The sequence below is a fragment of the Triturus cristatus genome, chromosome 8 (assembly GCF_964204655.1).
Source record: "Triturus cristatus chromosome 8, aTriCri1.1, whole genome shotgun sequence".
Lineage (NCBI taxonomy): Eukaryota > Metazoa > Chordata > Amphibia > Caudata > Salamandridae > Triturus > Triturus cristatus.
Genome location: NC_140591.1, coordinates 1,389,983,672 through 1,390,004,601, shown reverse-complemented (window position 1 = coordinate 1,390,004,601; position 20,930 = coordinate 1,389,983,672). Strand labels below are relative to the sequence as shown.

At 46.4% G+C, this 20,930-nt stretch overlaps 1 protein-coding gene across 2 annotated transcripts in view; it reads right to left on the bottom strand.

Annotated features, from left to right (window-relative positions):
- HUNK (hormonally up-regulated Neu-associated kinase) overlaps positions 1–20,930 on the bottom strand; it is a 91,521-nt gene that overhangs the window by 6,542 nt on the left and 64,049 nt on the right. For both annotated transcript variants that reach the window (XM_085623107.1, XM_085623108.1), the window contains exons 6-8: positions 18,617–18,752; positions 7,844–8,012; positions 7,315–7,392 (exon numbers count right to left, since the gene is read on the bottom strand). In XM_085623107.1, coding sequence (XP_085479233.1) covers positions 7,315–7,392; positions 7,844–8,012; positions 18,617–18,752 — 383 coding nt within the window. The remainder of the gene's footprint in view (positions 1–7,314; positions 7,393–7,843; positions 8,013–18,616; positions 18,753–20,930) is intronic.

Here is a 20,930-nt window from a genome sequence, read left to right as displayed (position 1 = left end):
AGTGGGTGCCGATAAGCCACTTTGCAAGTTGGTATGAACATCAAAGCGGGTTTCATTTATTTTGGCCATTTTATTGTGATATCTCATTCATGGGTATAAAAGTAATTGGAAATTGGACACTAGGGCTGAGCTTGAGTGTGTTATTAAGATCAACAAACTGCATCAAAAAGAAATTAAGAAACAAGCACAAGAATTTCGTTTCCTGAAGTCACAATTCAACAAGAGGGAAGTTTCCGTAGGCAGCTATGAGTATGACTACATGCTGAAAATAAAAAAAGGCACTGAATATGCAAGTTACGTATATCAGAAATAACAGCCCTCTACCCAGTCGTGCGTGGCACTTTTCTCAGCCTGACTGCCTTTAACAAGTGGGGTGTGGCTGCTCCCACTGTGAAATCCTCTACTATGACACCTCTGGTAGTGTATTGTTCTTGATTTTTGGGAAATCTAAGAGTCGGTCTAATGAAGACAATGAAGGAATTTATTAGCGAAACAAGTCCCATCAAAAATTCATCCCCTGAGAACGTCAGAGGAGTGAACTCCACAGATCTTTGGGGCCATTTTTGATTTTGTGGACAAGTCTGAGAAACTGGGTAGCTTTGGAAAAAGTAACAAATTACACGCACACCTTCATATAACTCCCACCGAGGCAGTTGGTATAACTGAGTGCGCAGAAATTTGCGCAGAAAGGCAATGCCAAGGTTCTGTTTACAGGAACACTTCCAAGAAAGACAAGTTAAACTGTGCCCACAACAAATGAATGATTCTTGCGTTCTATTACAAGGCTGAAATTGAGATTGCGGCATCTGAAATGCACCACATTGCGTGCTCTACATTAATCACTTCCCACTCGTGGAACACTGCCAGCGAAGTTAATGACTTTGGCAATTAGCTGCCACTTACTCTTCTCTCTGATTCTCTTGAGCATGTACCCTTCCTGCCTGAGGCACTCGTCAAACATCTCGGATATTGAAAGCTCAGGAAGCCGCCTCAGAACCTATTGATCCTCCAGCGAATAAACACGAGAAAGCAAAGCGATGAAGGGATCACAGGCGGCTGCTTCTCAATCTTCTGATCAATCCTTCATCGCTGCAGGCAAGGATTTGAGGAAGGCGGGGTCTTTTATATATTTTTTTGCTATAATTTACACATTTGTGGGGAGATCTGCCTACATTTAACATCTTGGTTGGGTTTGAGTTGAGTGAAAATGGCCTAGCAGTACCCAAAACAAAATGTACCCGAGTGGAGGCAGATGTAGACCACACAGTTTGGTGCGGAAGGGTGAAATTCATAAGAATAGCAAAACCCTGCGGATCAAAAAAGCAATATTAGATGGATTTAAAGTACATGGAATATGTCATTGTGACTTCTTGGTGCTGGACTTGAATATGTCTGGGCTCGTAAAGAGTAGAAACAGCTGTTTAAAGTTACTCAAACCTTTTACCACCATGCAGAAAAAAAACTAAAACAAAAAAAACAAGAAGATGCTTTTCAACACGGCCCAAAACTAGACAACAGCTGCCTGCACAGACAAGGCCCTTGGAGCTTAATTTGTACCAGGTGTCGGACACTGAAACTCATTACTGGGGCTTATTTTTCATCATAAGACATTACCACAGAGCAAGAGAGAAAAGGGCAATAATGACAGGAAGATCAAGATGGGTAAACAACAACAACAACCACAGGAGAAAGAAGAGGTGAAGATGGATTTATAAGAGCAAGATCAAGAAACCGGAAGCGTAGAGCGGTGGAAGAAAGAGGCAGAATGTGGAATCTGCCTGGGTTCGGCAACACCGGCATTTGGAAGACTAAATCTGGTCTCGTGCCTTTTTTTTCTTTTTCAACAAATTAGACATCGAAGGACCTGCATCCCTGTCCCAATTCTTTCATCAGGGGTAAAAGGCTGGGAGGTGGCAGTCCAATGTAATGGCCGAGCAGTAGTGCTATGAAAGGGAAGTAGAGAGCTGCAGTACAGCGTACAATAACAATCGTCTGCCTCTTGACGGATCAAGAAAGGAGTCAACATGTGACTGATAATCTCACAATGAGCTGCTGTACTCTGGGATAAGGTAACTAGTAGAAAACGTAGGTGATTGGTTAAAAAACTGTTTGACCCCCTCTATTGTCCACTGCCAAATATTTTGAGCACGATTTTGGTCCCAGCTGATTTTTTTGCTTCAAATACTAGTTGGGGTACAACTTTGTTGGAAATGAACATGAATGCACATGGTGTACAACCGAAAGATGCGCATGTTAGTGTATAGCTTATATATTCTTCCAAATGACCTTAATTTGCCAATTCTGTGTACGCTTACCCACTGATACCATGTTGGCATGCTGGAAACAAAGGTCACAACACAACATGAACCCATCCATGCAAGATGTGCCAATGCACACAAGCAGCACGCAACATTAAGGTAGCGCTGAAATGCTTGGAGGGGGTCAGCCCTCAGCCTGAACGTGGAGTCCCATGACGGGATGGACTGCACCAGCGCTCCATCACTGCGCGTCCCACTCCTCCACAAGGCACACGTTTTACCTCCACATGCAACATAATTGCAAATGTTTTTCATTATACCAGAGGCAGCTAAAAGACCAGAAGCAAAGTACAACGAGCAGGCCCCTCGGTGACCCTAAGCACTAAACAGGTTAGGCAGCGGAAGCACCCAATTTTTTTTATTTTAAACCCTGCCAGCTGGTAGGTTGGCATGAATGCCATTTTAAGAAGCAGGCAGAGAGGAAAAATACATAGGCAGCATGAGGGAGCGAGGTTTCAAGCACAGGCCTGTGACTTCACTAGCAATCTGGAACAATCCCTCAAAGGTGTAGGTTCATTGAAAAGACCGCAGAGTGTTATTTTTACAATTATGGCTCTATGTGCTCGCGAACCGCCACCTATTTCCATCAGGGGCGGAGGGCGCTTTATTGGCCACGTGTGTACTGACAGCCCCGTCCAATTACACATGTTCAAATAAAACAGCCCTTTATAGCAACAAGGGCTGCAATTTTCTCCACCACAAGCCTCATTCTGAAGCCACGGGAAAGGTGGGGCTTGCGAGTGATTTTACATGATGTGAACACTCTTTTACATCTGTTCCAAGTAGCAGAAAAACACAAGAAATGTAGGTCAATGGGCAATGCTATTTTTCTCACTTGCTACGTGTTTGCTCTGTGATCACATCCTTCCCCCAGAGCACCAAATAAACTTACTGAGGAGACTAACATGGCGGTCTGCTTAGTGAAATGGTATAACGTTATTCCTTCATCAGGGAGCCACTTTAACGTTAGCTAATGTGAGCTTCTGTTGTAGCGTGTGCAAATGAAAGTCTCTACTATAATGTGTGTGTGATGATGTTCAGAACTGAATGTTCAAGTCATGATGCAATGGAGCTATGGTCAAGTCAAAGTTCTAATTTGAACCAGTATTGAGTGTAATGCTGGAGGTTGTTACATGAAGATTTATATCAATAAAGATCCTGGTAACCTTGGATTTGGAGTTATTTACTACAGTGTGCTAATGTGAGCTTCCGTTGTAATGCACGCTTACGCAAGCTTCTGCTGTAACACATGCTACAATGAGTTTCTGCTGTAACAAGGTCCAATCCCTGCATATACTGTAACACTTCTGCAGGGATGTGTGCTAATGTGAGCTTCTGGTGTAGCATGTGCTAATGGAAGCCTCTACTCTGTGTGCTAATGTGAGCTTCTGGTGTAATGCACGCTACCGCAAGCTTCTGCTGTAACACATGCTACAATTAGTTTCTGCTGTAACACGTGCAGGGGAACTTCTCCTGTAACAAGTGCCAATCCCTGCATATACTGTAACACTTCTGCGGTGACGTGTGCTAATGTGAGCTCCTGTTTCAACATATTTGAACGCGAGCTACTGCTGTAACGTACTCTAACGTGAACTTCTGCATTATATGCGTAATGCTTTGATATACTTCTGTGCTGGGCTCTGGCCTGAACTTTTCCTATACTGCAAGCTGAAACACTCTAACATGAGCTTTTCCTCTAACATGTGCTAGCACGAGTTTCTGTTTCAACACGCTAACATGAACTGCTGCTGTAAAACATTCTAATGTGAGCCTCTATCCCTACACGAGAACTGAAGGGCAGTGGGGACAAACGGGACGCCAAGTCAAATACACAAGAATTAGCTGTACTGAGCTCACCGGGCCGGCTAGAGCGACCGCCCTCTTCAATGAGCTCAACAGAAGTAATGTACTCCAGAGGAGGCTAAAACAGTCATCAATTGGTTATTCTTGGCCGAAAAGAACACACAGAATAAACTTGGCTTTCAAGAAATCATTTTTACAGAGGACCCGGTGGGCAGACTTTTATCTGACTACTCTCCTGGTGCTGGGGTGTGAAAATCGTTCTTCACCTCAAGAAGCGTTACCAAAAAGTGATGGTGAGCCCCCTGAGGTAACGGGGTGTGTGAGTGGACATGGTTGTGGACTGAGGCCAATTTGGAATTACACATGCAATAATTCTGTGTATTACTCGATCCTTGGGATGAGCATATTTCACATAATTTGGGGGTTTTATTTATGATTTAAACTAGATGTGTGCTGCTGGCAACGTTCATCATGTGACTTTAGAAACTGTATGGAAAATACTTACTTTTGTGCACAAGAGCATACCTTGCATATAATTCTAGAGGACCCCCAAGTGTAATTTGCATAATATGTGTAATTTCTATGAAAATTACAAACATTACGCATTACGCATCGAAAATATAAAGTTTTGCTCAGTCTGAAAGTTATGCAAATATATTCATGTTGACTCCATAGCTATTCTACTGAGTCCCTCTTCTATGTTTCCATGCTGGTTGCAAATTGAATGCCTGCCAGCACTTTGGAAAATGCTTAATACCATGCACAACATGCTTTCAGGTTCAGGACTCTCCAGGCCAGTGCTCAAAAATCCATCTAAGGCTATTATGTCCCGACTCAATCTGAAGTTAAATCTCCCATAAACCATCATGTAAGGGCCAAGTCTCTATCACCTGGCAAACCCCAGACGCTGACCTTTAAACTGTAGAACACTGAGAATGCTACTTGCTCTCCCTAGAGAGAAGATGTGGTCTAGGTACTAAGGGGTTGATTAGGATGTAGGACGGATCGCCACCGCCTGCATGGCGGTGGCGATCCGCCCTACATCCTTCCCCGCCCGCCATCCATTTACCCCCCATTATATTAGTATGGCGGGGGGTACCGCGGCAGACGGGAAGACCGTCCGCCACTTTTCCACCCGGTCGACAAGTCGATCAGGCGGAAAAGTGTTTATTATGGTGGCGGTGTCTGCTAGACACCACCATCCAAATTAACATGGGGGCGGAAACATGCCTTTCCGTGGCGGCGAAAGGCATGCGGAAAGCTCTTACGGGGGCCTGTTGCGGGCCCCTAGGGTATTTGTGGGGTGGGGGGTGCACATATTGGCATGGACATGGTGGCAGGCACCTCGCGGTGCCTGTCACCTTGTGCATAACAATGCACGCAGTGCATTCCCAGCATTGTGTGTGAGCACCGCCTGCCACAGTGCTGGGAATGGAGGATGCCACCGCCACGGTGGCGGTGAGATCCTAATCGCCGTGCGGGACCGCCGCACCACTGGCAGCCGGTCCCAGTCCGCCCGCCATCCTAATCAGCCCCCAAGTAGTTCACTTCAAAACCTAAAGACTTGGGGTGGGCAGAACTCGTGAGGTTTTAGTCTGTGTACCTACATGAAATCTACATGAAATTACGAGGGGTTCCTCGAACGGGCAGAAATTGGCACTGCGCGACTTGTGCTGATTTTTAGTGCCGGGAGCTTGTTCCGCGCTGCAAAACCAGTGCAAACTGCACCACGTGGAGCAACAGAGGGTGCTGCTTCTTTGTTGCATCTCGAGTAGACTTTCTACTCGAGCAGCAGCTTTCTCATCACGAACGGTTGCGCCCACCCATGTTGAGAAAATCTCACAAGGTGTACTTCTAGCACCCGAAAATCGCATTAGGAGATGCCAATTTTCGCTCACGCCTGCCAACTTAATGTTTGCAAGTTGCATGAGAGAAAAAACTCAGCCACACAGTGGTTGTCGAAATTTGACCAGAACTCCATGTTCCATGCATAATGCAGAGTGCCCAAAACCCCGGTCAACTCCACTGGCAGAGCTGAATTTATCGCCCACCCCAACTAAAGATCTGTGCTCAAATCCTGATTTTGGCAGTTGATTGAAAATGTTGTGATTTGGGTCAAATAACTTAAGCTGCATGCACTTAATTATGTGACAGGTAATATAATTTAAAATGTTAACTCCTCCCCCCAGTTCCTAACAAATCAATTTGATATTGTATAGCCTCCCAACAGCTGCCTAATCTACAGTGCTTTGTTTCTTCACAGCCAGATTTTTTCTCTGTGAATACCAATATATGTAGATTCACAATACAATAAGATTATAAAATATATGAAGAGTTTACATAAGAGGTGAACATGTCATATGGTCCAATATTGCCATCAAGAGTGACTGGCGACACAAATATTTCCCATGTATCAGGTTTCCCTGCGAAATATGGGTTTTATACCACTGCATGTGTGCAATGAAAGCACCACAACATCTAGTAGACACAGACAGACAGATCAGGTTATGTCTGCATCCTGCACCTCTTTATGTGCATGCCTCCACTGAATGACTTCCTCCCTACTCATGAATTTTAGAAATCATCCTAGTACATATAAAATGCAACACAAATTAACAGATGTATGCAGCGCAAACCTAACTAGGATGCAACTTAGCATGGAATGTGTTGTTTTCCAGTGGCGGCTGGTGCAGGTAAGTGCGGTAAGGCAGGGAGTCGACAGACGGCGGACTAGGGAAAATAAAATAAATAAATAAATCCTATTCCGTCTACTTCCACTCCCCCGCCCCACTGCGCTTCCCTGCACTGGCCACAACTTTTGGTTTCATCCTCTCAGCCTTGTATTTACACACTGAGGCCTTCTCTGCCCCATTGGGGCACGTTGCTTAGGTGCACACGCTCATTGTTAACTCAGTAAGTTTCTTCCTCTTGTAAATGTTAAAATGCTGTTTACTTTCACCGATTCCACCTATTTTCAATTCCCGAGATGGCTAGGATACACTAATCACAAACCCCCTTAAATAATGATCTCCAATCATTACTTAGCGGAGGTAACCAATCTGATGCAGGAGATTTCCTGCCGCCAGGTTGATTTTCACAGGGAAACCTGTGCATGGCTGAGTATTATTTTAAAGATGCTCTTTCACTGACCATCAGCAGCACTCTACAGTTAAGAGAGGCATGGGAGGTTTACCTCATAGACGTTCTTGTTCATTTTGTGCAGCTGGTGTAGTTGGTTCCTGTGGCACACATTGTCATTTATGTCGGGTTTCTGTCAGAAGAAAAGAAGCGGATGTCATGCACTGTCTTCACTTGCATTGAAATAAAAATAACAACAACAAAGTACAAAAGCTGCCATTTCAAGCCTGGCCCAGCATGCAGGTCAGAAGCAACAGAACTCCCATTTCAACCCTCAGTCACACTGTGTGAGTGCAGGGTCCCAAAGGAACTGAGCGAGCAAAGTTACCCTTAGGGCCTGAATTCAAATGAGTGCAGTCCCTTTTAGACCAAGTACCCCATTAGTGCATCCAGACACATTTATGCCCAGTATTGCACTAACTGAGCCCAGAAACATTTACGCCTTGTTTTGCACAGAGCAAGCGAAGTCACCGTTATGCCTTATTTTGCCTCAAGAAGGTGCAGTCATTCTAGGTCGCATACTGCACCAATGAGGTCAGCTGGGGTATGATAGAGTCGCACCGTCCTGTGCAAGTCATACTTACTCGAATGGACAGCAGGTAGTTCTCCAACTTCCTGTTCAACAGGAAGTAAACAGCAAGTGTATGGCACGCTCTGTTGGACAGCACCGTGTTGATGACATCGCTGTGCTTGTAGCCCAGTTTTTCAGACATGTGGAGAATCACACTTTGGCTGAGGTCTTCCAGGTGAATCCTAGAGGTGTGGTGAGTCGGGGAGGCAAGGGGGAATGTGCAAGTGATGATAGGAGGAGAGACAAGTACAACAGGCCAAGCAGGAGGGAATGAGTGAAAGCAACAAAAACAGGAAGATAAAGAGGGAAGTAAAGATGAGCCAAAAATGAGAAATGTAAAAGATGACAAAAAACAATGGAAAGGAAAAAAATATATATATATATTAATTTAAAACGTATTTTTTGTCAAATTCAAATCACGCCTTACTCGGTTATTTGCATAAAACCATAAAAGCACGAAACAACAGCAATTCCATAAAAATGTACAACCATAGGCATTAAATTAAACTAAATTCATAAAAAATGTGTTTATAAAAACAAATAAATATCCTGGCTCATAAAAACCCATCAGTATTAAAATCAATCACATGTTTTCCTCAATCTCATAGCGGCTTTCAGAAAACATACCATATTAAAAATAACTTCTTCAGGCAGCAATTGTAAATACAAAAGAGCAGGGCGCACTTGTTGGAAGTTGCGTTTGTTTAACAATGGTATGATAAACGCCTTCCTTGGTACCTCAAAAAATTTACAAATTTTTTAAAATTCAGCGAATCCTGCGGAGACAGTCAGCCGCAGGGTTCGAGAGAATGACACCAGTTCCTTGCCCGGTGATATGCCAACATAAAATGTAAAAGGCCAAGCCTAAATCTAATCAAATAAAATTGCTTGTAACAATAACAAGATAAGGTTCAATAACAGGTGTCGACTTAAATGAGGTTTCATAGGAGCGCCCTTTTCTCTACCAGAGGACCTAAGACGAAAAAAACGTTCTTCGGCTCCCTTGTGATCCGAGATCACGATTCCCTTCGGTGAGCTTTAGACCTCAATCCTTCCTAGATTCTCAGAATATATATTTAGTCATTAAATCATCCATCCTCTATTAACATTTTTCACTCATTCGTTCTGCTCCTGTCCTAGTCTGTTAATGACTAGGGGTTTATCAGTTTGTAATGTGACATTTGAAATCGTTTGATGGAGTCTTGGCATTTTAATCTAAAAAATGGTATATATATTTTATATTAATTACTACACCGATTATTCCTACATATTAATATAGTACTTCCTAACTCGGCAAGGACATCTAGGAAATTTACGGAACAGTAAATCTTACCCTACGGAAATCACTATCAATTTCTCAACGTCAGAAGGATGAAAGGCTGAGTCGATTGCGTTAGTAATTGGTCGTGTTGATGAAGGAAAGCCCCAGACAGCAGTGCTACCACCATTCACTGTACTGAACAATTGTTACTATACCTCAACTCGGCGCTACACATTTTATCCACCTCTGATAAAAGAAAGGCTGAGCACGCCCTATCAAAGTCCAACCTGTGACCCGCAGGTTATACAAAGACCTAAGCACAGAGCCCATCTTTTCCTGTGTTTTCGTTAATCAAGATCTGAACGCCATACACAAAATAAAAGCCCTTTTTAGGTCTCGCCTGAGACAGCGCTTTAGCGCTGCTCTGGCGAGACTTATAGTAAGCGAGTTTTGGAAGTGCAAACAGTGGCTTTTCAGGCCTCCAAATACAGTGCATGTGCGTCGGCCGGGCGCGCGCACCATTTGGAGGCCTGAAAGCACTTTCGCAGACACAGCCACCATCTGTCTCCTTCGTCACGGGTCATTAAGTTGCATTCTCCTCTGCCTCCGCCCGATCACTTTTACTTTCACTTTCGTGGCTTGGCTTGTTTAGATAGAACCGTACTTGTTATAATGAGTAGAGTATGAGTAGCGTAGTATATTCCTGTCTCCTGCTTGCTAATGGTTAACTTGTTCTTGTCTGGCTCCTGATTGATTGGAGCTCCCGAAATGTCACTTCCGTTTCATCTTGAGCAGCACCGACTAACTACAGTTTACTTTACTCTGTAGTTGTCCATTGTGGCTCGTTTAGGGACTTCTTTTCGTTTAGAGCGTAGCGCTTCTTTCCGTGGGGCACAACCTTACACCTCACAAACATCTATATGCAGGGGTGAGTCGCTTTGTTTTAGCACGGTTCCCTACTTGGTGCTTTTTGTCTTTTAAACTTTCACATGCACGGGCGCCACGCTACATGCTTTAGCGCGGTGCCCTCTTTTGTGCTTATTTTAGTTTTTTTCATTTTCCACGGCCTGCCATTGTTCTCCCCCTGCCGCCGCCAGCGGCAGCCTATCATGCAGCAGTACCGTGTCCAGTTCCCCCAGTGACAGGGACGAATACGGATCCAGCCGCTTTTGCTTAATACCTTCCGCCCACCGACGACTGGCCTACATCTACATAGACCGCGGGTCTCCTGCGCTTTGCCGGCACCACCAGCCCAGAATCCAGCACCTCCACACAGTCTCCTGTTAGCCAACAGCAACCCCTATGCCGGCCTCCAATAAGGACTTCCTTGGTGAAGGCTGGCACGGAGGGTGCTGTTGGTAAACAGGAGGTGGCAGTTAAGACTGCCACTTTCCGGAAACACGGATTTTGAGCTGGTGGGGCCGGCAAAACGCTGGGGACCTGCGGCCTATGTATATGTAGGCTGTGAGGCTTGTAAAGTTGGAGGAGCGTTGCCCCTCTGCCCATCACCAGGAACCCACCTGCGAGCACACGACACCGGGCCGTTCGTCATACCGAGGGCTGGGCTCAGGGGCCTACGTGTTGACCCCTTTGAAGGTTGGGGAACAGTCACAGGGTGACCTTGCCTCGCCAGCTGCTTTGACAAGCGGCAGCCGTGTTCTGCCCTCGGTATCAACAGCCTTCCTCTACTCCCAGAAACACGGAGAGATTCTGCTGCAGACCACAAGCTGCATGCAGCTGGGCTCAGCGCCAGCACTTTTTAATCAAAAACTGCATTAAAAATGTAAAATTAAAATAAATGCAGGTGCCTGGCTGAAGAGTGATGCTAATAGCACTTCTTTTACAAGCGCGCACTGTATTCTGTTTACAGCATATGACCCTCCCTTTCCTAACTCGTCACTAGGTTGGGTGGCGACTTCAGAAAGGGTGGGGTAATGATGAGAGGCAGCTTTGGAGTTAGCAGGCAGGCAGCCCCGGGAAGTACTGAGCTAATATTGTGCAAGCCCGGTGCTGCTTAAAACAGTAGGACATTTATCACGTTATAAAAGGGTGGTCCCTGGCGATCTCCATTATTGCAGACCCGGGCTGTCACCATGTCTGCATGTAGCCTGCTTAGAATAAATTCTACCCTGCCGATAAATAACTGGCACTAATGCATGTGCCCCTCTGCCCATCACCAGGAACCGCCCCTGTGTGCTCGGAATATAGTGCAAGGCATTAAAGAAAACGACATAAGACAAAATCACGCAAACAGACACAGTATGAATGCGGAAGTAACTTGCCTAATGACCATAACATGTTAGACACACTTACAGGCACAAACCGAACATTTTTTAGGATATAGCCTCTGGAACTTTTCCATCAACACAGTTCAAGTAAACATTGAGCTTTCTCGATTTTACAAGGATGTGTGGTCACCCTATACAAACTCCCCCCTAAAAGTTGATTCAACGGCTATAGCCCTAAACTAGTATGCCTTTAATTGCTAGTAAACATTTCACATTCATTCGCGTCCACTACCAAAAAGGTCAGCTAAATTTAGCGCAAATGTTCTTGCTAAATAGCAGCTCCTTCCTTCTCATGGTGTGTGTTTAAGTCCGAGACCATGAAGCTACCACACAGTGTAACGTTCAAAGAGAGCTGCAGAACCTCCCAGGCTACCTATGCCACAAATACAGTGTAATGACAGGCCTTAACAAGCATTTGCAATGCAAGAGGTCTTGCATTTGCGCGAGTGTAAGCTATTGGCATTATAAATGACAATGCCTTTTATTTGGGTTTTCAAAAGCAACACATATATAAAAAAAACATTGTCATTTACAATGCCAATAGCTCAAACTCGCGTGAATGCGAGACCTATTGCATTGCAAATGCTTTTTCACTTTGACATCGGTTCCACTGCTGGAACAAGCCACCTCTTGCCCCGTCCCCCCATTGTGAGTGTCAGCCCGGGCTGTGACAGTCCCGGGCACACACACAGCTGCACCCGAGTACTGATCCCTTTCACTCTGCGCCATCTCACTCCCGTGCCTCTGCCATACCCACTCCGTGCCTCTGTGCTCTTGCCGGGATCCTTTTCCCAGCCCTGCGGTTTCTCCGTGCTTTCCTACAGTATTTCCAGGCCGCTCCTCTTTCCCTGTGCCATCGCCCTCTCTGCCTTTTTCCCAGATCTGCCCTCGCTCTCCCCTTTCCATTGTTAGGCTGTGAGGCTTGATACCAGCACAAGGAGAGCGCCCGGCTTGGTTCCTGCACTCATAATTACAGGGTCACACGCAGCACAAAGGAAGCTGCTGTGCTCCGGGGGCTGGTCATGGAGGGGGAGGGGACGCGGTTCCCAAACTTATTTTCGTTTTCTTTTTAGGATGAGTCGTCGCCCTCCCCAGCCCTGACCCTCTGCTCCACCTCTCTTAATCCGCTCTGTAATCTTGAGCTGATTTCGCCTCTTCACATGGGGCGTGTGCCCTCCCCGGCGGGGTGACACCGCCTGGTACTCCATTGTCAAATGGCCCAGTGGAGCAGATCACTTTGTCACCTCAGGCTCATGTCCCCTCTCCCACCACCCGCCCCACCTAAAAACGACAGTGTGGTTTTAACAGGCTGTGAGACTTAAGTCTGTCGAGCAGGTAAAGTGTTCCTTTGAAAGTGTTCTCTTCTTTACAAAGCACTGGACTCTGAAACATTTCCCATTCAATCATTGTCCTCTTTGCTGTGACTGCCAGCCAGAGGAGAGCTTTACACAAGTGGACACATGACCACAGGGCAACGGACTCGGGCCGACAAATTGTATGAGGTCGGCCAGTGATCTCAAGGCGGCGAGGATTAAGTGCGACCTGACCACACTCCTAATTCATGACTGAAAAGTGATCAGTGAACAACTCGCTCTTAATATTGAACCCACTTTTATTATTGAACTCGTCCTTGCCCCTTATCCCAAACTCTTCTCACTATAGCGCATAAATAATCTTGCATAGCCGTGCGCAACACAAGTGTTGCCTACCTCACCACCTCCAAAATCATTTTGATTTTTCACTTTGACATTGACTGCTGGAACAAGCCACCTCTTGCCCCGCCCCCGTGCCTTTAGGCACTTTTAAACACACTGGGCTTTAGCTCCTCCACCCCCCAACCCCCCCCCCCGTTGTGTGTGTCAGCCTGGGCTGAGACAGTCCGGGGCACACACAGCCACACCCGAGTATTTCACAGGTCTTTAAACAAGCATCTGCAATGCAATGGGTCTCGCATTTACGCGAGTTTGAGCAATTGGCATTTTAAATGACAATGCCTTTTATTTATGTTTTGGTTTTAAAAACATAAATAAAAGGTATTGTCATTTACAATGCCAATAGCTCAAAGTAGCGTAAATGCGAGACCTATTGCATTGCAAATGCTTGTTTACCTTATTCTGCAGCCTTGCACCCCTCCTAACCCAGCTTTAGCACCTAAAACCCATTCTGAATGCCTAAGTGCCATTCGTAATAACCCAAGGACAAAGGATGCGTACAGTGAACTTACAGTATACGTAAAGCTGTCAACCCGTTCAATGTGTTTTTTTTTTTTTAGCTAACAGCTGCAAGCATAATTCATATTTTCAGTTTCATTTTCACCTTTCCTAATATGTACATACAAGTCACAGATTTTTTTATGCAGGTGGCAGAAAGTTTCCCACCTGACATGGAGTCAGATGACAGCTATGATGACATATTGGTTTCAGCGTCCTGTATGTTTACATCGGAACGCTAATTTTGCTGTAACACGCTCTGACAGGGACCTGCGGTATCCCGCGTCATTTGAGGGGGGTCATTTTTGCAGCACGCTCTAACCAGACAGGATTCTGCTCTCCCTTTCACCCGTTTGCCTCCGCTCATAATTAACTGAACTCGTCCATGGGCAATTTGCTTCAAAGCCTAGTAAATGAAGCGCACATTAGTCTACCTTTTGGGAGTTGGAGATCGCGCCCCCCTCTTCATTAATGGATTCGTCGTGGGGACTGCCTGCCTTCCTGCCTGGCTGATTAATGGCCGTGCTGACGCGTTGCGAAGACGCGAGAGCGCTGCATTTCATTCTCCTGTTTGTTTCTCTGAGCCAATTACTCGCATACTCAGGCGATTACCGAAACCCCCGCGGGAGGCCTTGCACTGGATGAGCTCTGATGAAAGCAGCTTTCATTTCTTAATATGACGAGTCACTCTGCCACATCAAAGCCGGCGCGGACGAGGGCCCGCCCTAGGGCCCAGGTTTCAGAGGGCAAATAAACACAAAACGTACCCGAGGCCTCATAGCCAAACACAACGGAGTTGATTAGAACTTTTACCGGACAACTGATTGCGCGGCAAGCGGTGCTGTTTTCAAAGACATTCTTCTTAAGCCTGCCATTTTAAAATAAATTATCTTTTAGGCTCTGAAGCGGTCCCTGGGGTTACAGTAACTATACTTGAGAGCAGCAATGTTAAGGCCTATTTCTAAAAGTACATCTAATTACAGTCAAACAGCAGCTGGTCTGTTTTCTCACGTATTGCAAAAAATATCCAGTCTTCTAAACGTGAAAGTTTGTTTTCTAGTTCCATGGACACAAGCAAGTGCTCAGCCATACTTCAGAATCTATATTGGCACGCTTCAACGCGACCCACTGATTAAGGAAAAGACACACAGATGATGGGCGGAATGCAGAGCACATCAAACATTCACCCCCAGTCAAGAGATCTGGGTTAAAACCATCATTCTTTTGCTCACCATGCCACCCCAGTTTAGACCTGGCCATTTGCAAATCAGTCTTGACCCTGTGCCTCATGGGAACAGTCCAGACCGAACTGCCAAGCCAGGTTCTCCCTAGGCTGGAAACAAGCATCCTAGGACCGGTTTGAAGGTTTCACCCCCTCATCAGCCAAGCTAGCTTGAATATAGTGCCAGTAAGTATGGGCATACCCAGCGCACTTAGGGCGAGAAAGCAAAAGATGCACAGATGATGGACGGAATGCAGAGCAAATCAAATATTCACCCCCTGTCAAGAGATCTGGGTTAAATCAATAATTCTTTTGCCCACCATGCCACCCCAGTTTAGACCCAGCCATATGCAAATCAGTCTTGCGTAGCACTGATAAAGCGGCACCTACTTCTCACCACGTTATGTGCCTTTTTAATTTTTTTTTGCAGTTTTATATAGCGCAAACTGGACACGAGTGTATTGGAGGCTTTACATGAGCAACAGTTACATTACACAAGGGCACATTCATTTTTGTTAGGCACAGGGAGATTAAGTGATTGCCCAGAATCACAGGATGTTGAGCCAACGCCGAGACCCGAACGTACTTTCCCAGCACAAAAGCTGGCAGCTCTGGTCGTTATGCCACATCCTCTAGGGAATCTGCTGGTTGGCGAACAGGCTAGTGCCCACAGATGGGTAGTTAATCCGACCATGAAAGTCTGGTATCTGACTGCAGCCAGACCTAGTATCCCTTCAGACACAGTGGCCCCCCTATAGGTATCTGACTGCAGCCAGACCTAGTATCCCTTCAGACACAGTGGCCCCCCTATAGGTATCTGACTGCAGCCAGACCTAGTATCCCTTCAGACACAGCGGCCCCCCTATAGGTATCTGACTGCAGCCAGACCTAGTATCCCTTCAGACACAGCGGCCCCCCTATAGGTATCTGACTGCAGCCAGACCTAGTATCCCTTCAGACACAGTGGCCCCCCTATAGGTATCTGACTGCAGCCAGACCTAGTATCCCTTCAGACACAGCGGCCCCCCTATAGGTATCTGACTGCAGCCAGACCTAGTATCCCTTCAGACACAGCGGCCCCCCTATAGGTATCTGACTGCAGCCAGACCTAGTATCCCTTCAGACACAGTGGCCCCCCTATAGACACCAAACTCTCCTAACAAATGGACAGACATACGAGTAATGAGGTATGTACCGGTTTGAAGGTTTCACCCCCTCATCAGCCAAGCTAGCTTGAATATAGTGCCAGTAAGTATGGGCATACCCAGCGCACTTAGGGCGAGAAAGCAAAAGATGCACAGATGATGGACGGAATGCAGAGCAAATCAAATATTCACCCCCTGTCAAGAGATCTGGGTTAAATCAATAATTCTTTTGCCCACCATGCCACCCCAGTTTAGACCCAGCCATATGCAAATCAGTCTTGCGTAGCACTGATAAAGCGGCACCTACTTCTCACCACGTTATGTGCCTTTTTAATTTTTTTTTGCAGTTTTATATAGCGCAAACTGGACACGAGTGTATTGGAGGCTTTACATGAGCAACAGTTACATTACACAAGGGCACATTCATTTTTGTTAGGCACAGGGAGATTAAGTGATTGCCCAGAATCACAGGATGTTGAGCCAACGCCGAGACCCAAACGTACTTTCCCAGCACCAAAGCTGGCAGCTCTGGTCGTTATGCCACATCATCTAGGGAATCTGCTGGTTGCCGAACAGGCTAGTGCCCACAGATGGGTAGTTAATCGACCATGAAAGTCTGGTATCTGACTGCAGCCAGACCTAGTATCCCTTCAGACACAGTGGCCCCCCTATAGGTATCTGACTGCAGCCAGACCTAGTATCCCTTCAGACACAGTGGCCCCCCTATAGGTATCTGACTGCAGCCAGACCTAGTATCCCTTCAGACACAGCGGCCCCCCTATATTTATCTGACTGCAGCCAGACCTAGTATCCCTTCAGACACAGCGGCCCCCCTATAGGTATCTGACTGCAGCCAGACCTAGTATCCCTTCAGACACAGCGGCCCCCCTATAGGTATCTGACTGCAGCCAGACCTAGTATCCCTTCAGACACAGCGGCCCCCCTATAGGTATCTGACTGCAGCCAGACCTAGTATCCCTTCAGACACAGTGGCCCCCCTATAGGTATCTGACTGCAGCCAGACCTAGTATCCCTTCAGACACAGCGGCCCCCCCTATAGGTATCTGACTGCAGCCAGACCTATTATCCCTTCAGACACAGCGGCCCCCCTATAGGTATCTGACTGCAGCCAGACCTAGTATCCCTTCAGACACAGTGGCCCCCCTATAGACACCAAACTCTCCTAACAAATGGACAGACATACGAGTAATGAGGTATGTACGGACTTGCAACTGATGACAAACGTGTAGGCTACACACAAACCGAGTTAAAAATAACACTGTCTCAGCCAGACAAGGCCTGCTGACAACAAAGATATATGCAACAAACTGCAGGTCACTGGAAGACTCTGACAAAGCCCACCCTGCAGGACCCAAATATCACATACTCCGCACTGATATCCCCTAATGACAAAAGGAATTATGATAACACAGTCCATCGTGGACTCTGTTCAGGTGACCACCCTGGCATAGCTCTCACACGCCCGCACTCCTTGGCAACTCCTTGGGCCTCTGCAGGCCCGTGAGATTATAGTGTGGAGACCCCGTAGGGTCAAAGCGGGGACGTCAGGCTTCCAACACCTCCGCCCCCCCCCCCCCCCCCCCCGCCCCCATGGTATAGCGTGCTATCCACGGAGACAATCCCTATAGCGCCCCAACTATGGGTAAAAAGCGCTATACAAACACCACAATACATCTGAAATAACGTTCTCATGCTGAGTGAGTTTTTTGTAACCACATACAATTCGAGAACAGAAACAACGCTCAAGTGCTCCAGATTTTTTTGCTGATGAGGGAGAAGGGACATAGAGAGTTAGGATAATTTACCCAGGATCACAGGGTTTGGTAAACTGATAAGGCCGAGATTTAAAGCGGTTATACTATGCGCGAAACTGTATCCCAGACGGTATTCACACCTCCCCTCCCCCAAGACCAGGGATTTACGGCCGCCGCTGTCATCTCCGAGAGCTAATGCCGGGTCCCTTGGTGTAGACCGAGTGACCTAGTTAACTCTTGAAATGCCGGTCACAAAGGTCAGAGGAGCATCATCACCGCGTGTCCTCCATTCCCTCAACTCGTCTGACCCGGCAGCTGAGCCGTCTGCGAGCTGAGCTGCCCCCTCGGTTCTAGTCCAAGCGCCCATCCCCCACGGAATCTCACGGTACAGAAAACCCCGCCGCCTCGGACAAGTGGAACCTCCCCGGGCAGAACACGCATCCGAGCTGACAGCACTGAAAACAGATGCAGCGCTGTTTATCTAGCAGGCCGTGTTTGCGCTAACACTGCTTAATGACAAGGCTTCTGATACTAGGTCAGCCTAGTATAGGATTGCGGTGACTGGAGGAGGGGGTTGTTGAGGCGGAGGGGGGGGTTAATACCCCCCATCCAGCCTTAGGCTATCCCCCTCCTTTCCACTATTAGCACAGAGATCCGCCATGCTTTCCCACCACCAGTCAGCTTCACGCTCAAGTACATGGGCCTTAGAAGGACAAGGTAGGGTGCCCACTGTGGGGAGTGCATCTGAAAATCAACTGTGTGGGGGCAGAGTCAGTCGCATGCACTTCCTACTGGGCTTCCAGAGGCACTGACAGTCCCATCTGGATATGACATCATTTCCATAAAAGGTTGTACTTTGTCTGCGTTCAGCCCTCCGTTCCTTACCTGTTGGGGTAGATCACGGCATTCAGGACTTTGCCCGGGTAGTTGTCATTCAGCCAGCGGTTGGCCAGGGCCTGCTGGATGTTGGGCCTCTTCAGGGGGTCGGGCTCGAGCAAGGAGCGAAGGAAGTTCACAGACACTGCAGAGAAAAGAGTCAAAGAAATCATGAGTCCCACTTGTAGGCCTTATAATCAACCTGGCTATGAAAAAAACACAATGACACATGCTGTGCCCAAAACAGACAGGTATTCTCGAGGGGAAAGGACGTTGTACTTTCTGCAGTATGCTTTTCCAACTCCTGCTAGTAATAAAAAGTAATCCAGGGTTTTGACGTTTCGGCATTCTATTGCTAACTAGTTAAGCAGAGCATTCTTCAGGGTATGGGGCACTAAGCAAATAGATGCGCTCGCTTTCATACATTTGCATCCACCACTTCCAAAATACTGCAAGGGTGAGCATGGATCTGGGCAGAGGCACTGATTGCCCTTGCATCTCACTTGGAAAAATGGCTCCATACACATCAGCTAGTTTAAAAGTGCCAGTGTAAAGACTATAACTCCTTCCATACACCAATATCACCATCATACACCTACATGCTGTGCCAGTTACTCAATTCGAGTAGAGCAAAAAGAACATAAATTTAAGGCAATCAGGGAGAGATCTGTAGCAATTCTGCAAAAAGGAGACACTTCCACTGGATCTTGTTTGCAAGTAAATGATCTACCTTTTTAATTTTCCAGCAAGAACAAGCACCCTGACTTAATTTTTTCTTACCGTGCCCAAGCAATTTTATTGATTTTCTGCAAATAAGCCAGCTAAAGAATCCAGTGCTGCAGAATCCTGATTTACACGTTCACAAGAGTCTGCTCTACTAAAGTGAAATGCGTGATGCCTTTCACGGACAAAAATATATTTAGATGAAACATAGACTTTACACTAGACAAAGGCTGTCTGGACCACTTAGTCAGGCGCTCCAAGGACACCACTCTACTGCAACCCCCCCTCCCCCACCCCCTCTGGTGACACACTCCAAGCAGCATCACAACCATATATGAGGAGTGAGTTAATTCTCCAGTACGCTGCTCACTAACCATAAAAAGTGAACACCAGCCTTGTTGCAGCACAGTCAGCCCTGCGCTGCAGCAGTAACAGCCTGCAGTTTTTTACACCCTCTGCGCATTGTAAAGCTGCCAGCCGCTTGCACAGAAAGGCAGATGGGGAGGTAGAGCTGTTTTGTGTCACACCAAAACAGCTTTCTTCCAACAGTGTGCTCATATTCCAGCAAAGTAATATTTTACTTTAATCCCCCCAAAATTCAAGTGGTTCTATCATAAAAGGGGCTCTTCAGAAGACTTGGATTTGTATGTAATCCATATTAAAGTATATAATGAGCAGGCAATTTTCATAAGCTACTTGTGCCTTTCTTGTGTTCGCGAGATTTCAATATTCGTCGGAGCTGCAGTTTCTGAAGCTGAGCTGAAGTCTTAGGGCGAACACTGACAAATTTCCTCTAGCATGACAATCTTTGCTGATATGTGATCTGTGAGGACACTGGTGTAAGCGTGTTCATAACGTCCTTCAATTGCATTAGTAAATTCAGTGCCGGTCCCCAAGAGCACCAGGTACAGGAATTCCCAATCCACTCTACTGAACGCCTTTTCATCATTCAATGATATTTCTGCTGCTAGCTTAGATTTATTTATTGACCGGTGCTGCAGACGGACTGCTGCGACAATATGTTTAGTCATAACCTGGCCTTTGGAGCACTGCTTTCAGATAGTTGTAATTTCAGCAATACCTTGAGTATTGTTTTCTAAAGGGTAGCATCAGTATCACTATGCACCTTTGTCTACATCTGTAGGATTTCCACTTTTTTGGGTGAGCGCTTGACATGCCTTCCAGGGTAGTCCACGTTGGTATAATCCGGAGGTACTCTGTATCACAAAACATGCTGCTGAGCAGCATTTCAGAGCACAGGTTCCATTCCCGGACATCCTGCGTTCCCGGGACACATGGAGCGGTGGATCTATATCCAATGTATGCTTCTGGATGGCAAATGAGATTATGTCTGAGGCAGGGAGTTTGCATCAGTGTGTACACTAATCACTGTATTTATCTCAGAAGGTGTAATCGGTGTTTTCAGGGACTGTTTTGCTCAGCCTGCTATGAAAGAGCTGACCCAAACGCATGTTTAATCCGACTTTCAATAGTTTCAGATGGGTTGCTGTACAGCTAAAAGAAGAATTTTAACACCTCAACTACTGGTGAAATTAGATACACTTAATAATAAAACACCACTCACTAATTTACCATGAAA